The sequence below is a fragment of the Phyllopteryx taeniolatus genome, chromosome 15 (assembly GCF_024500385.1).
Source record: "Phyllopteryx taeniolatus isolate TA_2022b chromosome 15, UOR_Ptae_1.2, whole genome shotgun sequence".
In the NCBI taxonomy this organism is placed as follows: Eukaryota; Metazoa; Chordata; class Actinopteri; order Syngnathiformes; family Syngnathidae; genus Phyllopteryx; species Phyllopteryx taeniolatus.
This window is the reverse complement of record NC_084516.1, coordinates 19,406,200-19,431,005: the sequence shown is the minus strand read 5'-3', so window position 1 is coordinate 19,431,005 and position 24,806 is coordinate 19,406,200. Positions and strand designations below refer to the sequence as shown.

Sequence of the window (24,806 nt, the reverse complement as noted above, 5' to 3'; positions counted from 1 at the left end):
GGCTACAAACGCCTTGATGTTTATCTTACTGACAAAGCTGATGAAACATCTGGTGTCACTTGTTACGCCTTTTTTTCTGATTAATTAGTAATGGAAATAAAAAAGAAAAAAATACATTGCTTCAATTTAATATGTAGTCATCTTTAAAAAAACAAAACAAATAAAACAAACACAAATGCAATTGTTCATCCTAACTGTGTCACCATTCATTATGTTTACTGGAGTGTTATAATATTGGAAAATAAAAAGATATTTTATAATCTTGGCTCAGGTTTTCCTGTGGAAAGTCTGAATGTCCTTCTCATGCTTGCGTGGCAGGTTAATTGAAGACTCTTAAATCCGACCTCGGTATTACTGGGCCAGTAGGCTGCATTTAGCTGCTCACGGCCCTTACAAGGTTGGTATGAAGGCAACATAAAACATAAAATAAGTCTGGTGCGTGAATTTTGAAAACTAAGCTTTCATTTTGAAAGCGTCTCTCCACATGTAGCCATAGGAAATAATGAGACGATTGTGTACATGTATATGCACATGTGTGGGCACTATAAGCGACCAAGAGCAATGTATCCAAAAGCGACGATTGTACTCGTGATAGCAACATTCATATTTCCTGCACCGCGGATGGAAGAGTGGGATTTATCCTGACAACACGAACACCGGCTAATATGAGTCATATAGTATGATGTCATCACACTTAAAACATGTAGAAAATTTAGGGTGAATGTTTATTAATTAGTGTTGGAACGTTAATACTGTATTGGTATGTTCACAAAAGCACCTGTTCGGAACAATTTTTGGTCAATTATTGCTTTGGTTTGTAAACTTACAGCATTCACACAAAACACTCAGTTGTGCTTTCTCTGATACTGCGTAACCATGCGTCACGCATTTCAAGAGTCCGTATTTGTTTTTGCTGTAAATTGGCCTTTACTATGGCTCCCAAGGCGTGGCCATGGCTCTTGCCGTCCACTCCTTGCTGGGAGTCTGCGCCAAACGTGCGCAAATGTGACTTGGTTATTCACTTTATTTCCGTTCATTTTAATGGGGAAAAAAAGGCGGTTTGTTAACATTTTGGTTCACAAACAGAGTTGCAGAATAAATTAAGTTTGTGAATAGAGGATCCACTATAAGTTTAATATAACTGCTTGTAATTTTGTCCAACATTATTATTCCTAATTGCAACAAACAACCCGAGAGAACAGCAATGACTCATCCAGGAGGCCACAAAGGAACTCAGGACAACTTCTAAAGCACTGCAGGCCTCCCTTGCCTCAGTTAAGGTCAGTGTTCATGACACAACAATAAGGAAGAAACAGGGCAAAAATGGCATCCATTGGCAGGGTTCCAAGGTGAAAACCAGTGACGACCATAAAGAACAAAGCCTCGTCTTTCTTTTGTAAAATAAATACATTAATGAATTAATTAATTTAAAAGACTTTTGTGAGAATATTATATCGACTGACGAGATGAAAGTTGAGCTTTTTGGAAGGTGTCTGTTCGTTACATCTGGCATAAATGTAGCACAGCATTTCAGAAAAAGAACATCATACCAAAAGTAAAACATGGTGGTAGTAGTGTCATGGTCTTGGTCTGCTTCACTCCTTCAGGACCTGGACAACTTGCTGTGATTGATAGAACCATGGATTCTGCTCTTTAACAAAAAATCCTGAGGGACAATGTTCAGCCATCAGTTTGTGACCTCAAAGTGAAGCACACTTGGGATCTGCAGCAGGATAACGATCCAAAACACACCAACCAGAAAGTCAACTTCTGAATGGCTTAAATTAAAAAAAAAATTAAAAAAAATTAAAAAATGGAGGTTTTGGAGTGGCCAAGTCAAAGTCCAGACTTGAATCCGAATGAAATGCTGTGGCATGACCTTAAAAAGGCCATTCATGCTCGAAAAACCTACATTTTTGCTGAATTCAAACAATTATGTAAGGAAGAGTGGGCCAAAATAGCTCCATAGAGATGTGAAAGAATCATTGCCAGTTATAGAAAACGCTTGATTTCAGTTGTCGCTGTTGAGCATGCCCATGCAGTTATTAGGTTTAGGAGGCCATTATCTTTTCCACACAGGGCCAGGTAACTTTTCTTTCCTTAATAAATGAAATTACCATTTAAAAACAGCATTTTAAGGTCACTTGGGTTGTATTTGTCTGATATTTACATTTGTTTGATGATCTTAACCAAAAGGGGAAACAATGCAAAAATATAAGAATTTGAGAAGGGGGTAATACTATTTCACGGCATTGTAGCATATCTACACAAATGGCATCTTATCAAAACATAATATAATTTATAGCTTCATATAAGGAAATTAATATGGAATGCAATTGAGGTTAAGATGTTGGCATGGCCTTCAACAACTGCTATAGTTATGCTGCATTCCACAAAAGTGGAAAGTCTGAGTTTTCTGACCTCCGACCAGGAAGAGTGGACTGGAACGCCACTCAAACTGGGAGGTAGAAGTCGCAAAGTTGCAGAAAAAATATCTACACTGACTTCACAGAGTTGCTTCAATTTGATGTCACTCGACAATGGCAACCCCCATGGAGACACAGACCGTGAATGGTAAAACATAATTTACTTGCTTATAAAAATATAATTATCTAACCTTATTTTGTTATTCGGCAAAACTTCAGGTAACACAACATAATTTGTACTGACTGCGTGAGGATATGCCATTCTGCCTGCATGAAGTTATTTGGGGAAATGTATGAAATGCAGATATAAAGATATTCCTTTATTTATATAAATAAAGCAAATTACGATTTTATACATGCCTACGTATACCTTACAAATATATATATATATATATATATAACAAAAAACAATTCACGATCAGCCATTTTTGTTGTTGACATTCACCTGGTACGCTTTGAGGTCGTAAGTGGTACAATCCGAGTGGGATAAATCCAGTGTTAGTCATGTGACCCCTCAGCAAAATGATTTGCCCAGCCCTGCTTTAAACTGTTCAGGGAGCATGAATGGTTGTATATTTGCCCTGCGATTGACTGACGACCAGTCTAAGGAGTACCCAACCTCTCACTCGAACTCAGCTGGGATAGGTTCTGGCTCCCGCATGACTCCAATAAGTACAAGCAGCATAGAAAATGGATGCATGGATAATCAGTAATTGTACCGCGATTAAAAAAAATGTTTGTTACAGCTGTAGGCTGGGTGCACACATCTGTTTGTTGGCTAACTGCAGCATGTTAGTTTGAAATGTTATGCTCTCCGTAAATCCCGACTGGCAGCAGCAATCTGTGTCTAAATGTAAATCAAAAGAATGAGACAAAGAACTGATGGACTCACCCTCTGCAGTGTCACTGTGTACTGCTCCCAGACGGTCTCCTCCATGACTGGGTTCTAGAAAGAGGAAGACAAGATTACCATCTTTGATCTAATTTCGCTGTACTGTTTAATAATGAAATAACGTGTGATGTAATGACAGAGGCACTTCATTAGTCTGTGCCATTCTTACACAACCACAAGCTCTTAAAACAATTGACAGTTATCTGCAGCGCTGCATCAGGGCTGACTTGGAAATTGTGAAATTACTGAAGACTATTTATTATAGCTCTAGGGTTGTTTTTGTTCTTTTTTCAGTCCATGGCAATGTTTGATGCAAGTGCTCAAAGCGTTTTCTAAAGAACGACGACAACAACTGATATGAAGACAAATAATGTATCTGGTAAATGTGAGTACTCAAACAAAGTACAGACCAAGAAAAACATTACTTTTTGAGAAGCTGGATATCTGTAATTGGAGCACAAGTCACTGATCTGCGGTCTCTTACGCCTCATAATCTCATCGCCATCATTAAAAATGATATTTCTAGGATTAAAAAAACCCACATAATTGTTTTGTGCATAGTTTGTGCAGAATTCGGCAACAGACCGACGACGCCTTAGGGTTTGAGTTTTTGCAAACTACTTATAAGTCACGTTTGAAAATATCCAAATCAATGATTTGATATAAAAGATGACACCATTTTACTATTATCTTTCTTAACTGCCCTACCATAGTACCAACATTGCCAGAATATCACTTGTGTCCACAGCCAAAAGAGCAACAACTGGTATAAAAGTTAGCCATTTTAGTCAAAACACTCACAAGTCCCTGCAGGATACGTATGGTTTTGACTGCATGGGCCCATTTCCGGTGCAGGCTGAGGACGGTCTTCATTTCTGGCACTCTCCTTCTCTTCCTATCGGTGTCTTTCCTTGATCACCGCCAGCGGTGCTCTGGCAAACTGATGTGCGCCACAGACTCCTCCTTGGCCACAGCTGCACAACCACCAGCTGCTCTCTCCCTGCATCTGCCCGCCTTTGACGTAAGCGTGATTCTGCTGGCCTACATTCAGCATAAATCCTAGTGTTGGTAGGGGGCGTAAACATACAGACCAACCAACGCCTGTATGGCAGGCGGTGATTAACCTTCTGAGTGTGCATCAGCATTCCAACAACAAACCAACATTCCTCAGGTTTGATTTGATGCTATGAAATAGCGAAGAGCATTCACATATCTACATAAGCAAACCAGCACACTTGATAGAATGACAACTGGAGTTGGAAGCAAGAGATTTGGTAGGGCTACAAAAAGAAGTACAAAGAAATTTGTTCACCGACATCACATGACTTGGCACTAGACCCTCATCATTCATGACCCACTTTCTGATCATCTGGCCAACTAGGGAACAAACAGCAGCAGTGAAACTATGCAGAATGTGTGAATGATAGAGATGAAACTTAATTTTATGTCATGATATAATGACCAGAACAATCACGATTATTAGTATCCCAATATTACTAAAATATATACAGTAGTGCCTTGAGATGCAAGTTTAATTTGTTCCGTGAGCACGCTCGTAACAGGGCTGGGAAATAAATCAAAATTGAATTGTGATCTCGATTTTGTCTTCTAACGATCATAAAACCTTCTAATCGAAGAAAAATACATCAATGTGCCGAACGCCGTGTTGTGTGTGTCCAAGTTCCTGCGCTGTGAAAGCACCCTGAACACACCTGTGTTGCTTGCGAGTGTGTGACGTACTGTATGTCATTCTGCCGTTCCTAAGCATACTTCACAACCGTTAAATACACCCCAGTTGGAGTTACTGTAAAACTAAACTCGCAACAAAAAGAACGGCACACTTCATTTTAGAAACATTGCCAGCTTAATGCCAACACTCCATGGAAAACCCTATTGACGGGATAGCTAAAATTAGCATTTGCTCACGGAAGGGCTTTACCTTAAATAAGAAATATTCACACGCAAACGCTGTAGTAACACATACAGACAGGTAACATAATACTCTCAGGCAAATATTCTTCCTAATCTGTAAGAAATGTGTTAAATTAATAAAGTTATATTGTGACTTTCCTCTTCTGCTCTACTACTACTGCTACTATTTATTTTTACTCATTATTTTTATTGATATTATTTCACTATTATTCAATAATAATAACTATCAAATATCCATCACAATACTAAGAAACACATTGCCAGCATTCTCCATTCTGCTTGACCTAACAGCCGAACAGGACAACCCTAACCCTAAAATGAATGAAAATCCATTCCAGCCTCCCCCTAAGAAACCCCAAGATTTGTGTAACGTGTATTCTAATGAGCAATACCACTTTATAATACAGTACTTAATAAATACATAGAGTAAATACATTCAATAGAATGTAAATAATTAAACCGTTTTTGTAATTTTGCTTCAATTCAATGGTCATTGTGGTGCTCCTTCTGGTGTGTGTGCCTTGGCCACTTGGGCCCAATACTGACATACGTGAACACACGCGCCCACCAGATGGGGAAAAGACGCGATTATAGACAATAAATAGCGTAGTTATGGTGATAGTAACCAGAAATGTTATATTTTATCAGTAAAGCCTAAACATTTTTTTATCTCTAGCAATTGTCAACTGAAAAATCTAATTAAAAAAAACCTGCTGATTTCAGTTATTTTAAATTGTCACCTAAAATGTTATCAGATTTAACTCTTTAATTAACTCTAGAGAATAAAGTTTGGTCCAAATAATTGTAGTTTCCTTCTCTACATCAAATGAGAAAAATACACATTTGGGATTTTAGAAAATGGTGTATGACGACATGCAGGTTTGACTAGGTTGTGCACTGGTATTTAAAAACAATAGACCATGGGAGGAAAGAATGTGTCTATAAAACGATCCAATCTGAAGCACTGACAAGAAACTACAAAATATAGTTCAAGTGAAAATGCAACTGGCAAACGGTTCAATCAGACACTTCTACTACGATGTGATATGATTGTGTTGGCTGCTGGCAGGGTGGCTTGCAGGATAAGCAGTTATTTCCAGAGTTTAGGCCATTATGTAACAACAATTCTCTCCCAAAGAGGGCCAAGTGGAAGATACAGTACAGGGTCACCCTTTAAAATCCCAAACAATATTTTAGAAGAGGTTTTTCTGCTCAGGCTCAAAATGACATACACATACATCCAAACACCAAAGGCATGAAAAAGGTGACCAAAAAAAAAAAAAGAAAAGAAAAAACCAACTATAAGGGGGTCTGGTGGGATAACCCGAGCCCCTGCAGAGAATAGTTTTTATTTTAACATAAATTAAGCAATCTGGAAGACTGAATAGTACAATAAGGCAAAATTAAAAAAAAAAATCTTCACACAGAAAAAACATTTATTTTCACCACTCAAGTACATGTTGATGTACAAATTTAAGATTAAAATGATATTTGCCTCATTTCTTTGCTTTTTTGTTCTGGCCTCCAATTTGAGCCAAGCCCATCTCCACCTGCACCTGATGCCTGCTTCAAGCTGTGCCACATGAATAGCATCCTCCTCTTTAAGCACTCTCATTCTGGAAAAGAATTGACTAAAATCATTGTCTGTTTCACTTCATTTTTCACTATTACCATCTTCAAAGGCGAATCCCAAATGCACCTTCCAGGAAAATATTAAGTACAATATTTTTCTGTTTTTATTCGTCATTTCTGAATTTGAAGTTAGTTCATTCTGTGTTGTGACATAATCCCTAACATCGCTCCGTCGGTTACTACATTTAACATTAACATCTGTAAACTAATTTGATTTGTATGCGCCTTTCCTAATTAATACAGGATGTACGAGCGGATCAACTCTTTTCGCTGATGTTACGTGTGCTTCGCGGTAATGCTGAGACCACAACCAGGGCCACGACCCGCAGCACCTCAACGCGAAAACACAAAAGACCAGTGCAATAAATAGGACACTGGCTGATCTGATGACCAAAAATGTTGCTTAAACGCAAGAATAACAATAGAAGATGTCCGCTCCAGAGGTGGGTAGAGTAGCCAAACATTGTACTCAAGTAAGAGTACTGTTACTTGACAATAATGTGACTCCAGTAAAAGCAAAAAGTAGTTCTCCAAAAAATTACTTAAGTGTAAAAAGTACACAGTGAAATAATTACTCAAGTACTGAGTAAATAGTGAGTAACTTCAGATTTTTTTTTTAAACTACAGCATGAACATCAATTAAAAAAAAAAATTTACAAAATAAAATGTGAATGTGCAAATTCTGATCTTGCTGTGTGTGTGTGTATGCAATTTACTGCACTGTGTTTTCCCAAGTTATAAGTAAGCTGAACTATCCACGTTTGGGCAGTCAGTGCCAGAAAGATACTACAATACATGAAAGCTGTTGTTTTTGTTCATCTAAATGTAAACGAGTCGCGTGTCGTTGCCTTCATAGTGACGACGACCTTCCCAACATGGCCGCGACGTAGGCACGACGATCAGCGGGGCTGGCTTATCTACTGTTAATACCTATGCCCGGGAAGCCCAATAGAAGACGTGTGAGGTCATGTGACTTTCTTCTGTCGTTAGATTGGTGAACTAGACTTAAACATCACTAGCGGTTAAATGGGACCAAATGCAGAAGTCGTAGTCTCGCGCACGAAAGATGATAAATAAAAGTAGCGAGCGACATTGACATCATTGTAACGGAGTAAAAGTACTGTTACTTCTTAACAGCAGAAGCGGCGGAAGTGTCTCTTTCTGGTCTCGTCAACTTCTGTGACTTATCCAAAGCAGGTCCCGAGCGCACAGGCGGAACCTCGGGCCAATACGCTCCCATATTAGTCCGCCGTGGAGTACTATTCACAATTACATGTGTGGATGGTGGAACGGATCTAGCTGCCACTGTTCAAGGAGTACGAAACAACCTATGATGTCAGCGACGACAGCAGTGACCTCAGACTCCCCACACCCCCAGGAAAAACTCATCGGATCTATACGATTCACGTAAATGGCCTATTTTGAGTTCAAAACGGCGTATTTCGCCAAAAAAAAGGAGAGTGGAATATATTTTAACAGCATTCACTTCAAACACTGAAATAAGTCTATTGTCTCTGTGTAAATGGATTACAGAAATAGTGAGGTTTACTGGTAGACAACGACATGAACTACAGCATGGCAACAAACATCCGAATGACATAATATTTTGAAAATGTCATAAGCTTCAATATTTACCCTATTCACTTTAACTGCACTAAATCAGAACAAGCACTGAGAATTCATGAGAGGCTCTGTCTGTTAATATTAGTACCTTACTACTTCCCTATTAAATGTATTGCTTTCTCATGGCCTGTGTGACACATTCTTGTAATTGTATTGTAGCAAACGCTTACGAGGAGCAAGTTGTAATTACAGGTCCATTTTCCCAACGCCGGAAAACAACACAACTTGTAAATACATAAAGACGTATCAAAATGTAAGTAAGAGTTCAGTAAAGATATGGCAGTTGCATTTTCCAAGAATTCTTATTACAATCTAAACAAAGTCATCAACACCTGCAGCCAAGCACTTTCGATATGGTTTTGAGTAACACTCCTCGCGGGGCAACACAACGGCTTATCAATATATATTAAAAATAAAAAAAATAAAAAATGAAATGGGAGGGGGGGGGGAGCAAAACAGTGTTGGAGAAAAATGCTGTCCGAGGACGCCCCTTGCTGGCGAGAACGCGTAGGGCAAGTAAGGATGCTCGTCGTGACATTAGTTCAACCAAAATCTGTAATGTAACTAATGTTACCTTTAGTTGAGTTGAACGACAAATATTTGGACAGGCTACTCAAATAGCACTAACGTATTGAGCAGACCATCACATGACGTACGCTGCACATGCCTTTGCGATGATCAACGATTCAACGCAAAGGACGCAAATGTTAGAAAACTAGCAGCAAGTTAGTACTCCTTAAAAATACCCATGGCGGTATACAGCAGATCCAATACTGAACACGGTACACATTAATGTGGCACACAGCAGGTGCAACAACGCCCAGTATGACTTTGCGTTTCTTTCCGATGACACGCTGTATAACGGTAACACATTATTACTATTAGGCCAATCTGTTAACAGCAAGTATACGCCAGTGCTTTAAAACGAACACCACGGATCGATTTAGTACTTACTCTGAAATATTGAGTAGCATATCTGCTCAGGGAGAGCAAACCCCCTCCGTTCACAGGCATCACGCACTTAGCAATGGCTTAAAGATCGCCCAATGAGCGCGTCAACACACAATTCCACTCACTTTAAGACGAAAGGATCACAATCTTAAAATAGAAACAACGCCCCTCCCGAATTACATTCTGCGATTGAAAATAAAGAAAGAAAGAAAAAGTTAACGCAGTCATGCAAAAAGTAGCGCCGAGTACGCTTTGCTCGGGACAGATGATACCAAATGGCAGTGAGCGAGGAGGGGCGGAACAAAATCCAAACTAAATGGTCCAATGTGACAACAAACTAAATGCATTGTTCTACATCGCTGCTGCACTATAAACTACACGTAGATTAAGGTGATTATCATAAATTACGAAAACCGATTAGCAATTGTGCAAGGTGCTGACGCGTTAAATACCACCGTGATGGATCAGTCCAAAATTCACATTGACTTAAAGGCAACCTGCTGTGAGCCTTCGAGACAGGCAGCACAAACAAGCAGTAAGTACTGTACTGCAAATAACATACAAACACAGTGAACACCCGAGGGCAGGACATTATATTGTCTTCGGCTTATTTTGAGTAAACAATAGAACATTCGTTTGTTTGACGGTTGATTACAATTTGATCATTAAAACGTCACTTTAACAGCCTCCACAATTGTGACATTTTGGAGCCCAGCTGCATTTGGATTTGGTTCCCTTTGAAAAGGACGTTCAGGAATGAGGAGAATAAGAGCAACCCAGCTCCACATCATTCCAACAATGTTTGGATGAGGTTAAGGTCATCCAAACTCTCTGTGCAGGTCAGGCAGACCCAAACAATAACAAAGAGCCATTGAATAAAAGCACACAATGGTATGTGAAAAATGCAAAGATATCATACATGAGTCAATGAGGCATCAGTCTGGAGAAAAATAGATTACTGTGTGCAGCGGCCCCACAATAGCCTATTAATGTTACATTGTATGTGTTTGTGTTTCAGTATTATCTTCTGCACCAGGCCAAGCACACAAAACACCACCTGGCTCTATCAGCATAGTTCAATTATTCAGCACATTGAGACATTAAATGAGTCCACTCAAATGCAGTTCGGTTTCTCCAGCCTCAATAATTAGTCAGACAGTAAAAACAATGAACTGTCCAGGCAGATGCTGGTTAATTATCATTCGGCATGCAGGAGCGGTCACATATAGTGTTTGTGTTCAAATAAAGGGCAAGAAGCCTGGGAAATACTGAGTCAACCAAACTCGGATAAAATGCAGTGTGCCAAGAAGAGAAGGCTCTGTTTTATTTTTGGACCAAGTACTCAACTCAGCTTTACTGTATTTATATAGCGCTTTCACAACAGCTGCAGATGTAACAGAGTGCTGTACATAAAAACTCAATTAATGAGAACACAATCAGAGGCAGCAGAACCGGGGAGGGGTGCACTGGTGGCTGTGTGTCCCCAAAATACTGTGCCCCCCACTCCAGAAGTTGTTCTGCCACAATTGAATACAATCATTCATAACCAAACAAAATATTCTTCTCCAATTAAAGTACACCATATATCCCTTCACATACAGGAGGTGCAGAGTTTAATTCTATCTTGTTGTGCATGTTGTTTGAAGTTGTTAGTAGATGTGAGGAGGAAAACTGAAGACTCAATGGACCAGTATGAGGGCACATAGATGTTGCGATCAAAGCGGGCATGATGTCATTCACGTTTGCTACAAGCTGAGTTTGAAAGTAAACAACCAACTATAGTTTTCAGGTAGCCGATATTTTGTCTGTTGGTGAGGAACACACATACAGAAACATTGGTTCTATTCTACTGTCCCATTTAGTCATCTCTCTCACTTCACTTAACCTTTTGAGAGCAGAAACATTCTTCTCCATATCTCCTTCGGGACGCAAGTAAAAAAAACAACAACAACAAATAAATGTGTAGATCTCTCAAAAAAAAAGGTCATGCATGCAAATTACTATAGTACGTCTATATGGACCTTTCTGTTAGTCCAAATTGCACCAGTGCCAGGCAGACAATAACTCAAGATATTGTTTGCTTCAGAGTGAAATACTCCCAATTTCTCATATCATAGGTTGATGAAGAAAGGGAGCAAACATTTGAACATCCGTCAAGGGTGCAGTCGGTCTTTAGCAAACATTTAGACCAGACAAGAAGCCATTTGACTCACAACAACATCATCTTGCACCATTTAAATCAACGTACCATCATAATAGCTGAATAGCTGCGCGAAGAGAGGCGACGAAGATACAAGTAATGGGCTTCTCGGGACCAGCAGAACTTGCGGTTGGACTTAAAAAGAGCAGTTGTGGTCTGGTCAGATCCAGGCTGATCCCTGTGAGAGAAAAAAAATTAAAATACATTTTAAAAAAAAATCACATGACTTATTACTGAGTAATATTATAATCTTACTTGTACAGTATGAAATAAAAGTTAAGAAAATTCACTGAACAAGTCAGAAAAGGTATACAGTACAGGATCTGTATTAAAGCTACACCCAATCTAAAAATTACATTGTCATATTCAATCTCCAGCCACACAGCATAAAGTATGCCTGTACAAACCTAAGAGCCATAGAATACAAGAGCTAGAGCTGGGCGATTAATCCATTGAACTGATTCATTTGCCAAGGTGCACTGCATACACTAACGTCATGGTTGCGAACGGAGAGGAGCTAGTTTAACCAAGCAGTTTGAGGATCATTTTGATGTTAAATTGTTGAAATTTAAACATTTATTTTCGTAATTTATTAAGCATCATGAACAACCCCAATTCCAATAAAGTTGGGACGTTGTGTTAAACATAAATAAAAACAGAATACAATGATTTGCAAATCATGTTCAACCTATATTTAATTGAGTAGACTACAAAGACAATATATTTCATGTTCAAACTGATAAACTTCATTGTTTTTAGCAAATAATCATAAACTTAGACTTTTATGGCTGCAATACGTTTCAAAAAAGCTGGGACAGGTGGCAAAAAAGACTGAGAAAGTTGAGGCATGCTCATCAAACACCTGTTTGGAACAACCCACAGGTGAACAGGCTAATTGGGAACACGTGGGTGCCATGATTGGGTATAAAAGGAGCTTCCCTGAATTGCTCAGTCATTCACAAGCAAAGATGGGCCGAGGTTCACCTCTTTGTGAACAAGTGCGTGAGAAAATAGTCGAACAGTTTAACGACAATGTTCCTCAACGTACAATTGCAAGTAATTTAGGGATTTCATCATCTACGGTCCATAATATCATCAAAAGGTTCAGAGAATCTGGAGAAATCACTGCATGTAAGCGGCAAAGCCGAAAACCAACATTGAATGCCCGTGACCTTCGATCCCTCAGGCGGCACTGCATCAAAAACAGACATCAACGTGTAAAATGATATCACCACATGGGCTCAGGAACACTTCAGAAAACCAATGTCAGTAAATACACTTCGGCGCTACATCCGTAAGTTCAACTTGAAACTCTACAATGCAAAACAAAAGCGATTTATCAACAACACCCAGAAACGCCGCCGGTTTCTCTGGGCCCGAGCTCATCTAAGATGGACTGATGCAAAGTGGAAAAGTGTTCTGGGGTCCGACGAGTCCACATTTCAAATTGTTTTTGGAAATTGTGGTCGTCGTGTTCTCCGGCCCAAAGAGGAAAAGAACCATCCGGGCTGTTATGGACGCAAAGTTCAAAAGCCAGCATCTGTGATGGTATGGGGCTGTGTTAGTGCCAATGGCGTGGGTAACTTACACATCTGTGAAGGCACCATTAATGGTGAAAGGTACATACAGGTTTTGGAGAAACATATGCTGCCATCCAAGCAACGTCTTTTTCATGGACGCCCCTGCTTATTTCAGCAAGACAATGCTAAACCACATTCTGCACGTGTTACAATAAGCGTGGCTTTGTAGTAATGCGGGTACTAGACTGGCCTGCCTGCAATCCAGACCTGTCTCCCATAGAAAATGTGTGGCGCATTATGAAACATAAAATACGGAGACCCCGGACTGTTGAACAGCTGCAGCTGTACATGAAGCAAGAATGGGAAAGAATTCCACCTACAAAGCTTCAACTATTAGTGTCCTCAGTTCCCAAACGTTTATTGAATGTTGTTAAAAGAAAAGGTGATGTAACACCGTGGTAAACATGGCCCTGTGTCAGCTTTTTTGGAACGGGTTGCAGCCATAAAATTTTAAGTTAATGATTATTTGCTAAAAACAATAGTTTACAAGTTTGAACATTAAATATCTTGTCTTTGTAATGTATTCAATAAAATATAAGTTGAGCATGATTTGCAAATCATTGTATTTAACACAACGTCCCAACTTCATTGGCATTGGGTTGTACATACAGCTGGATGGGATGATCCTGATGGGATCATAGAAAATGTTCCATGAGATCATTTATTACATTTTTACATCTATTACTCGTACATTCAGGGGGCAGTCTGTTTGGACCCTGAGTCAATATTTTTATACGGATAACAATATAGTATAAGAATACAGATGGAATAAAAACATTGCCTTTTGAAAAGTGGCAGAATAGTTTTAGCAAGTAACATAACACCTGAGCTAATCTACATTCACGTGTTAAACAGGCATATTTTTACACCAAGCAGAAGTTTTCAGATTTGAATAAAAAAATAAAAAATAAAAAAAGATTGAAAACAATGCTCCTGTGCTTTATTAGTCCAAGACAATAATAATAGTAAAAAAAGAACACAATAGCCAAGTCTTTGTAAAAATAGATCTCTTTGTACGAAAAATTCAGTTTGGTAACTTGTTAGCAACTGTTAGCAAGTTGCAACTCAAAACTTTTTTGGGCTATAAATGGAAAAAAAAAAATGAGTTTAACACCAACAATAATTAACAAGAGCTCAAGAGTTCAGGTTTTTATTTCCAGGTATTTACATCTGATGCTGGGACACAATTGAAAAGATAGTATTTGTAACGAAACAGATACAGTAGATTGAATTGGAAAAGACTTAATATTTTGTGACAAATCCTTGATGATTACACTCTATTTTCAATAGCAGTACGAGTGATCTGCATGTCCAATCAAAACAGGTTTAAACCTGTGTGCTCCCAGTTGGGCTGAATCTGGGCTGAACTGATTTCTCATACAATCAAATAACCAACATGATTCCAGACTGATAGGGCAGCATTGTTTTGTGGGTGAGGAAAGCCAAATGCATGATAGAACCTGCTGCGTTTCCACACGCGGAACAGACTTGTCAAAGTATGAGGGCAAGACATTTCTAGTTATTTCTGGAATGGTGCACAAATTAACTCCAGTACAAAAAGTTAACAGCTTGATCACCTTGTTAGGTGGTGCTGAGGCAAGAAATGTTGGTATGCGGGTATCTCCTTCCAAGATGTCCCTGAATACCAGCAATGATACAATCAACCAACAGAATGCTATAAACATGTTTGTTGTTTAAATATCTTGTTTTTGAATTATTTTCATTTCAATACAACTCCACACATGAAACTGGCCATCTTAGAGTTGTGGTATAAAGCTGTCAAACATTGGCTGATGGAGGCTACTAAAGCCTTCTACATTTTAAAAAGTATACTTTTGCTGACTCAAAGAAGGTACATGTAGATGGAATGGAACTTTAGTTTGGTGATTTGACTTATTTTTTAACATTGTCAAATGTGAAGAAGCAACTTAATGTGGCCAATTTTGTTGCTTTTTGAAACATATTGTAGCGTGTTGGAGCTAGATGGACAGAGATGGGTGGGAGAGCTTTTGGCACCACTGCATTTGAGTCTGGGTGTGGTGGACTGTTCTAAGGCTGTATTTCTGGATAATTATTATGTATTCCTGGAGTAATGTTTTATTTGGGGCACAATAGATTAAAAGATGACTACCATTTGTTTCATCATCACATACCATAATTTCTCGTGTATCATGCGCATTTCCCCCCCCCCCCCCCCCCCAAAAAAAATTGTCAAAAGACTCTAGTGCGCATTATTCATAGGGATAGGAGAAAATGAAAAAAACGTTCACATTTTATAAATGTATGCTGCCATCTAGAGGTTATGAAAAAGCTGTACACTTTCATTCCAATATGCCACCGCCACCTAGAGGTTATGAAAAAGGTGTACCCTACACTTTCATTCCACTATGACAGGGCTACATATGACTGCATTTGGCTGCAGTTGTGCTCATAAGTTGACATTCCAGGCAGAATTTGTGAATTTTCTATTTTATTTTTTAAATAAATACGACTGATGACTGATCAACAACCTTGATTAATTTCTTTATGGTTATGTTTTGTTTAATGATCATGCTTTTCTGAAATGCTTGACGGTTTAATTTGAATCTCATAAAAATAAAATAAAATGTGTTTCGCTTGGTCCTTCATTGTTTTCTTTAAAGAATTCTACACATCTTACAAATTCTGCCAGGGTAATCAAACATATGAGCACAACTGTGTGTTTTTTACTAAATACAAATAGGGCTGTGAATTTCAAATTGACAGCAATTAAATAACGTATTATGTGTTCAAATAAAGTGCTTAACTCTTTGAAAAAACTAACAAAATACAGGTAATACTTCATGTTTTAATCATATGGCTCCAGCACGCCCGCGACCCTAGTGAGGAGAAGCGGCTCAGAAAATGGATGGATGGATGGATGTTTGTGCCGATGAGGCACAAGGTTAGTGTTTGTGATACTGTCTATGTTTGTGTGATTTTTTTTTCCCAATTCACTGTGATGTTAAATTAAGCTTTGTTTTTTTCTAGGTCATCTGCGCTTACGTTGGTTTGAAGACTAAAATAAACGCTAAAAACCATAAGTGCTAAAGTACAAGCGACTGTTTACCTTGTTGTTAGCCGTCTCAATGTTGGCACTGACGTATTTTATTGTTTCACTCACCCAGTTGACTGAGAGTTGACTTCACTGAAGCTCCACGCGGTGTAGGTAGAGGCTCAGAGCGTGTCAGACGCTACACATTGTGAAAGCCTCCTTTGCACAATATAATCTTATCCAAGTGTTGCAATGAGGGGACTGGACATTCCTTTTAACAAAGTTAAGACACACTTTGGTTCGCCGCCGCCGTTGGACACAAGCACGTCATCGTGCGAGTTCTTCTTTGTTGATTTAGGCACCTTCTTCGTTGTTTTTCACCACTTCTTTTTTGTTGCTAGGGGCATCGAAAGTGGGAACCGAAATGTTTAAAATTGAACGGTTCTGGGAGAGGCGGCACGGTGGCCGACTGGTTAGAGCGTCAGCCTCACAGTTCTGAGGACACGGGTTCAATCCCCGGCCCCGCCTGTGTGGAGTTTGCATGTTCTCCCCGTGCCTGCGTGGGTTTTCTCCGGGCACTCCGGTTTCCTCCCACATCCCAAAAACATGCATTAATCGGAGACTCTAAATTGCCCGTAGGCATGACTGTGAGTGCGAATGGTTGTTTGTTTCTATGTGCCTTGCGATTGGCTGGCAACCAGTTCAGGGTGTACCCCGCCTCTCCTGCCCGATGACAGCTGGGATAGGCTCCAGCACGCCCGCGACCCTAGTGAGGAGAAGCGGCTCAGAAAATGGATGGATGGACGGTTCTGGGAGAACCAGAACGTTAGTCCCGGTTCCAATCGGTTCTCAATTCTCGATGCCCAACCCTAGTAGAAGCAAAATCATGCATTGTAAAAATGCATTATGCATAGGTAGAAGGGTTTTCCAGAATTTTGAGGTCAACTTTGGGGTTGCGTATTATACATGAGAAATTACGGTACTGACTGGTCATTAGAAACACAAGAGTGATCCAGATGTACCACAATGAAATTATTTGGTTGCTTTAAGATCCATCCATCCATTTTCCATACCACTTCTCCTCATGCAGGTCCCTGTTAGGCTTTACACGATCAGGATTTTTGGGACTGAACAGCGAGTTTAAAGAAAAACGATAACCGATCACAAGATGGAGCAATGCGTCTATTTAAATGACTTGTTCATTTACTGTATATACTTGTGTACTGTATACTGCGTATCTTAAAAAATATCTAATATCAGGTCCATCCATCTATCCATTTCCTTTACCGCTTATCCTCACGAGGGTCGCCGGCTGCTGGAGCCTATCTCAGCTATCTCCGGGCGGGAGGTGGGGTACACCCTGAACCGGTCGCCAGCCAATCGCAGGGCACATAGAAACAAACAACCATTCACACTCACATTCACACCTACGGGCAATTTAGAGTCTTCAATCAACCTATCACGCACGTTTCTGGGATCTGGGAGTGCCCGGAGAAAACCCACCCAGGCACGGGTAGAACATGCAAACTCCATACAGCCGGGGCCGGGATTTGAGCCCCGTTCCCCAGAACTGTGAGGCAGATGTGCTAACCAGTCGTTCAACGTGCCACCTTGTTTTAGGATCCAACCATCCATCCATTTTCTGAGCCGCTTCTCCTCACTAGGGGTCGCGGGCGTGCTGGAGCCTATCCCAGCTGTCATTGGGCAGGAGGCGGGGTACACCCTGAACTGGTTGCCAGCCAATCGCAGGGCACATACAAACAAACAACCATTCGCACTCACATTCACACCTACGGGCAATTTAGAGTTGTCAATTAACCTACCATGCATGTTTTTTGGGATGTGGGAGGAAACCGGAGTCAAATAAGTTCGCCAAATATGGGATGGCTTCACCCCCGTTGCCATCGACATTGCGCTTTGACGCGGGGGCCTTTCACACTGAACAAGTGCAGTGTAAAAAGGCCTTAACACACACAACAACTCCGACTCTGACATTTTAAACGACGTCGCCACGGCAGAATGAGGTGTTTAGCTCCTTAGCTTGATATCTATTTAGCTACTTCGCTCGTGGGTTCTCGAACATAATACTGTAAATGGTTAACTTTCTCTTACTGTAAGTGGCTCTGTTGTGTGGATGTACAGTACGTGCGGCGCGTGGAGCAAGGCTTTGAGGTACTGGATGGACCCAACGCCGGTCCGCCGCCGGTCCACGGGCCCATTAGGGCTAATACATACTAGCTAAGGTGTTAGTAGCAGGCCACTTCGCAGTGAAGCTGTCCAACTCGCCATCGGCTTGCTGCGTGCCGGGTCACAATGACTGAGAATTTTTTTGAGTCTGGAAAAAAATCGGGTCCATTTTATTTATCAAACGGTAAGTCGATATTGTAATTATAGTGACAGTCCTAGATTACAGTAGGAAATATACAGTGGGTAAGTATTCAGACCCCCTTACATTTTTCACTCTTTGTTATATTGCAGCCATTTGCTAAAATAATTTAAGTTAATTTCCCCCCCCTCATTAATGTACAGATAAGCACCCCATATTGACAGAAAACAAATGAATTGTTGAAATCTTTTCAGATTAAAAAAGAAAAACTCACACCGCCATAAGTAGTCAGATCCTTGCTGTGACACTCATATATTTAACTCGGATGCTGTCCATTTCTTCTGATCATCCTTGAGATGATTTTACACCTTCATTGGAGTCCAGCTGTGTTTGATTGTACTGATTGGACTTGATTAGGAAAGCCACACACCTTTTTATGTAAGACCTTACACCTCACAGTGCATCTCAGAGCAAATGACAATCATGAGGTCAAAGGAACTGCCTGAAGAGCTCAGAGACAGAATTGTTGCAAGGCACAGATCTGGCTAAGGTTACAAAAAAGCTTCTGCTGCACTTAAGGTTCCTAAGAGCACAGTGGCCTCCATAATACTTAAATGGAAGATGTTTGGGACGACCAGAACCCTTCCGAGAGCTGGCAGTCTGGCCAAACTGAGCAATTGGGGGAGAAAAGCCTTGGTGAGAGAGGTGAAGAAGAACCCAAATATCCCTGTGGATAGCTCCAGAGATGCAGTCGGGATATTGGGGAAAGTTCTAGAAAGTCAACCATCACTGCATCCCTCCACCAGTCGGGGCTCTATGGCAGAGTGGCCCGACGGAAGCCTTTCTTCAGTGCAAGACACATGAAAGCCCGCACGGAGTTTGCTATAATAAAAATAAAATAAAAAAATAAATAAATAAAAAACACCTGAAGCACTCCAAGATGGTGAGAAATAAGATTCTCTGGTCTGATGAGACCAAGAGAGAACTTTTTGGCCTTAATTCTAAGCGGTATGTGTGGAAAAAACCAGGCACTGCTCATCACCTGTCCAATACAGTCCCAACAGTGAAGCATGCTGGTGGCAGCATCATGCTGTGGGGTGTTTTTCAGCTGCATGGACAGGACGACTGGTTGCAGTCGAAGGAAAGATGAATGCGGCCAAGTACAGGGATATCCTGGATGAAAACCTTCTCCAGAGTGCTAAGGACCTCAGACTGGGCCGAAGGTTCACCTTCCAACAATACAATGACCCTAAGCACACAGCTAAAATAACAAAGGAGTGGCTTCAGAACAACTCCGTGACTGTTCTTGAATGGCCCAGCCAGAGCCCTGACTTAAACCCAATTGAGCATCTCTGGAGAGACCTGAAAATGGCTGTCCACCAATGTTTACCATCCAACCTGACAGAACTGGAGAGGATCTGCAAGTAGCAATGGCAGAGGATCACCAAATCCAGGTGTGAAAAACTTGTTGCATCTTTCCCAAAAAGACTCGTGGCTGTATTAGCTCAAAATGGTGCTTGTACTAAATACTGAGCAAAGGGTCTGAATACTTATGGCTGTGTGATATTTCAGTTTTTCTTTTTTAATAAATCTGCAAAAATTTCAACAATTCCTTTTTTTCCCCCCTGTCATTATGGGGTATGTGTCCATTGAGGAAAACAAATGAACTTATATGATTTTAGCAAATGGCTGCAATATATACAAAGAGTGAAAAATTCAAGGGGGTCTGAATACTTTCCGTACCCACTGTATATTATTACATAAAGCAATGCTTACAAGAAACTAAAGGAGTGAACATGCTCGGTGAGTTCTGTCTTTTTCATTATACACATGGCAGTGGAGTCTATTGCCATTTTTAGCTGTCATCTGACACTAGCTTCCCTGTGTTAATCTGGCAGCTAAAGCAAACATTTAGAAGTAAGCACTTAAGGAGAGGTTTTGATTTGATTTCAGATTCCAGTCAACTGCAATGTTGTGGCACTGAGGTCATGACTGATAGTGTGTGTCTCTATTGCATAGTGCTCTGGGATGAGTTAAGGCAACATTTCTTTGTACAACATTGCCAGTGAATGGATGAACATTAAAAAAAAACTCTCTTTTTTAGCTAGCTTCTTAATGTTAGCATTATCAGTCGGTAAGTCACAAATAACCAGCCACTGCACCAGATGTTAGAATATTTGTATGACAGATCTATATATAACAGATCTACATGAACCATGATTTACTTGCATGTCAAAAGATGCACAAAGTACTGGAACTCACCCAGGGGGCCTCCACAGTTTCCTGCCTGGTGGAAGAAGCTCTCGTTTGTTAAGGGGTACGATCCCCATTGCTGCCTGCATGATCGTAATGAACTTCTTAAACTTCATCTTCTAAAAAAACCTCCGACGCAGAGCATCACACAGATCGCATCATCGATTAGCAGTGTTCCATTTTGTAACGAAAACCAGAAGCACCTCCACATCCTTTCTCATCTCCTTCCACATTGCAAAGACTCTAAACTCTTTCTTGCCGCTTCAATGCATAGTCTCTTCATGCCAACAAGCCTCAAAGCAGCGATGTTGCTGTGGCGTGACTACTACGAGTCTTGTCCCCGACCGCACACTCTTGACAGATGTCCTTTTGGCTTCTCCCAGTGATGGAGGATCAAAGGAAAACAAACGGCCACGTTCCTGCCAGGCGGTGGGCCGGCCGAGGGAGGATGACAGCACGTCACTCTTACATAATTGTGGAGCTTCTCTGAATATTAGACTAATGAAAACACAGCTTCTGCCATCACCACAGCCGCTGCTGCTGCCGTAGGGATAACTGTGGCATTAAGCCCTTGACAGATCATGCGTGCTCCCCGCCCCCTTCTCCGCTAATCCCTCAACCAGGCTAAGTCTTCTCACCATTTATACCCAGACAGAACCATACTACCTCACCCTCACAACTACACACACCCTTCAGCCGGGGCTAACCCTGTATGGTGGGTTAACTCAGGACAGAACTTAATCTTTGACTTCTGAAAATAACCAACAAAAGATCAGTCTTGATAGTAAGGTGTTGTGTATGCATGTGTGTGTGTGTCTCGGTGTGTGTGTGTGTGTAATTGTAATTGCAAATTTCACTGAATAGAGAATGATATCAGCATGCAAAACACATTTTGAGAGCATCATCAGGATTTTGAGAGCATTATCCTGATTTTTATGGGATCCAACTATCCATCCAATTTCTATACAGTTTATCATCACTAGTTTTGCGGGTGAGCTGGAGCCTATCCCAGCTGACCTTTGGGCAAGAGGCGGGGTGCACCCTGAACTGGTCGCCATGCAATCACAGGGCAGATATAGGCAAATAATCATTCACACTCACATTTACACCTAAAGGCAATTTAGTCTTCAATCAACCAAACATGCAAGCATGGGGAGAAAATGCAAACTTTGAAAAAAGAATGCCAGACCGTGGATTCCAACTCAGAAATGTGAGACAGAAGTACTGCCCACCATGCCACATTAAGTGATATACAAGTGACATAAAAACCTCAAATGCCACGTTTTTGTGATATGAAAAGTCCCTTCAAAAGACGTTCCCCCATTAATGTGACAAATAACCTGTACAACTCAGTTTAAAAAAAAAAAATTTTTATAGGGGAAGTAAAATTAAAAAAAATAGATGTGGTTGCACAAGTGTGTAGAACCTCTTATAACAAGGGATGTGGCTGTGTTCAGAATTGTGTGTTTATTAGTTTGGCTCTGTTATAGGTGTTCAGGATTTAACCCCTAGGTGGCAGCAATGCAGTAAAAGTGCCCAGTGTGCCGGAAATCAAGAAGTAGAAGAGACGAAGAAGAAATGTGACATTATATTAAATTAATTCTGTGTGGTGATCTATAAATAATGTAGATTTAAAAAAAAAAAAAAGATATACAAAATTGATTCATGAGAATGCCGCACTGACCAAACCCGACCGTCCAGAACAAGTAGCTCAGACAGTGACGGCCGGCCCATTGTGAAACTATTTGCATGATTGCTAATGCTACAAAGCTAGCTGCTAAATGCTAATGTCAACAAACTCCGTCTAGCACTTTCTGTCTCGATCGTGATCGGCAAACTACTCTCTTATTATCTTCCTGCCCCATTTACAGAGCAAACACAAAAACAAGGGCTTCAAGTACCAGGAAAAAATTGCTACTATATTTTGAATGTGTGAGGGATACATTTAGACAATGAATTACTCAAATAAGCATTGTCGTGTGCCAGTTTGCATCGGATTCAGTCGTCCTTAATCCACCCTTCTCTTAGCACATGGCACCGTGAGGTCCTAATAATATGACAGCAGTGTATTCATAGGCTCAGAAAGAAACTAGTATCAATCACAATCACAAAGTAGTCCGCGGCGGCGTGGGGGGTGCGGTGGTGTAGTTGGCTAGCATGATGACAGTAAAGCCACACAGTTCCCATAATTCATTGTGACATGCAAATTTGAATTCTTACAGCAATAAAGACGTTGTTGACGATGTTAATATGTGTCTATGTTATCAGTAGTTCATTGAATGTGTGCCTTACTGCCACATTTTGGTTGACTTATGGCGCACGATGTCATTATCAAACAGTGACTTAAGTTTGTAATATAGTCACCTCCCAGTCAATTCAACTGGATAGTCAGCATAGCCCTATTGAGCATTGCTTATTAATAACAAATATTTCTTTAACTATATAGCGTACAGAGTTGCATGCCAACTGGGGCAAAGCTAAAAGCTTTCGTCGATACAACATGCGGTTTCGGCCGTTTCATATCATGCGCGTCTGGCATGTGAATGTTTACGGCGCGTTGGGTTATATTACGATCTGATACGGCACCGGCGGTATGGGAAGGTGTATAAAGCCAGGCCCTGCAGGGGAGCTTCGTTCCAGTCTGCTGTGCCCACAAACGTGCTCCAAAGTTGGCCAGCACCTACATTTCATCCGTCAAAAGCCTTGACAGAACATGTGACACAAAAATATGTCAGACTTTGATCAGAACGTGAGAAACGTGAGGGACCTCGTCAGAATGTGACAAGCCGTAGTTACCCGGAAAAAAACCCACGCAAGCACAGAGAGAAGATTCTACACATGAAGACTGGAGGTGAGATTCAGGTGAGGTAGATGTACTAACCACTCATTCACTGTGCTGCCACCCCTTTAATTTGTATTCAATTGTATTATGTATTGCAAATTATTTTACGGATTCCTGGAAGTCTGGAGATCAAGCAGTGGCTATAATTGAGATACATAAAATTAGATTAATCAAAATCGTCATCAGCTGAAGCAAACTTGCTGCTGCTCTGTCCTCTGACATGTTGTGGCTTGACTGATTGTTTTGCGCACGCACAGAAAGACATGCATGTAGTTGTCAGTTGCAAGACAGTTAATATTACATAATAATTTTGGATCATGGCGAAAAAAATAAATCTTGGCCCGCATTATATGGCACAACCTTATGGCTGACTTGCATTACTGTACTCTATGATTCTCCTGTGTGCATAAGTCAGAAAAGGCGCTCTGACTACTGCATTCTCCCGTCAATTCAAATCTGTCATTTACACACCCTCACTCCAGTTACACACACTGGGTGGAGCAATCCTGAAATGTGGGCATTATCTGTCGAACCTGGCAGCGCGCTCACTCTCTCATGGACTTAAGCGCATTTCATCTTCCGCACTCTAAATCTAGCGCCCCGTAAAGGTGAGACATCATATTGCACATTTTGATTCAGTTAACTGCTCCGACGGCTCAGTGACGGGCGGACAACACATGCTGACAGTGCAAGGACACACGCGGCCCATCAACCCTCACCTGCGCTCACGGTTTACCCAACAGCCATAATGTGTCTGGACTTTACACCGATCTGATCAACCTGATCGGTATCGGCCCATAATTAGCATTTTATGCTGATTGGCCGATCGGCTTTCATGTCATAATTCGCCGATCCGATCAATGACATCATCGATCGGCTCCGCAAAAGACCTTTACTCCGCGTCGCGCTTATTTTTAGCCTTGTTCCGTGTCTTGTAGCGTAGTACTGTAACTATCTGACGGCCAATAAAGTTTTTTCAATTTTGTCGGTGAAGAAAGACGTCGCCGGTGTGGGACTATTTTGCGGTGTCTCACACAAACAACACGTAAGTTATTTGCAGTTTGTGCACAACTGAAGTACGTCGTGTGGAACGTCATCTAAATGCGTCAACACAGCAAATTTGATCGGGCACCTGA

At 40.8% G+C, this 24,806-nt stretch overlaps 1 protein-coding gene across 9 annotated transcripts in view; it reads right to left on the bottom strand.

Annotated features, from left to right (window-relative positions):
- tjp2a (tight junction protein 2a (zona occludens 2)) overlaps positions 1 to 24,806 on the bottom strand; it is a 50,497-nt gene that overhangs the window by 20,962 nt on the left and 4,729 nt on the right. For 2 of the 9 annotated variants that reach the window (XM_061747980.1, XM_061747981.1), the window contains exons 1-3: positions 20,838 to 21,375; positions 11,705 to 11,834; positions 3,319 to 3,372 (exon numbers count right to left, since the gene is read on the bottom strand). In XM_061747980.1, coding sequence (XP_061603964.1) covers positions 3,319 to 3,372; positions 11,705 to 11,834; positions 20,838 to 20,944 — 291 coding nt within the window. In that variant the 5' untranslated portion in view covers positions 20,945 to 21,375. Of the gene's footprint in view, positions 1 to 3,318; positions 3,373 to 4,119; positions 4,385 to 6,745; positions 6,867 to 9,459; positions 9,734 to 11,704; positions 11,835 to 20,837; positions 21,376 to 24,806 lie in introns of those variants that run through there. The other 7 variants (XM_061747985.1, XM_061747988.1, XM_061747983.1 and 4 more) reach the window with 6 other exon arrangements.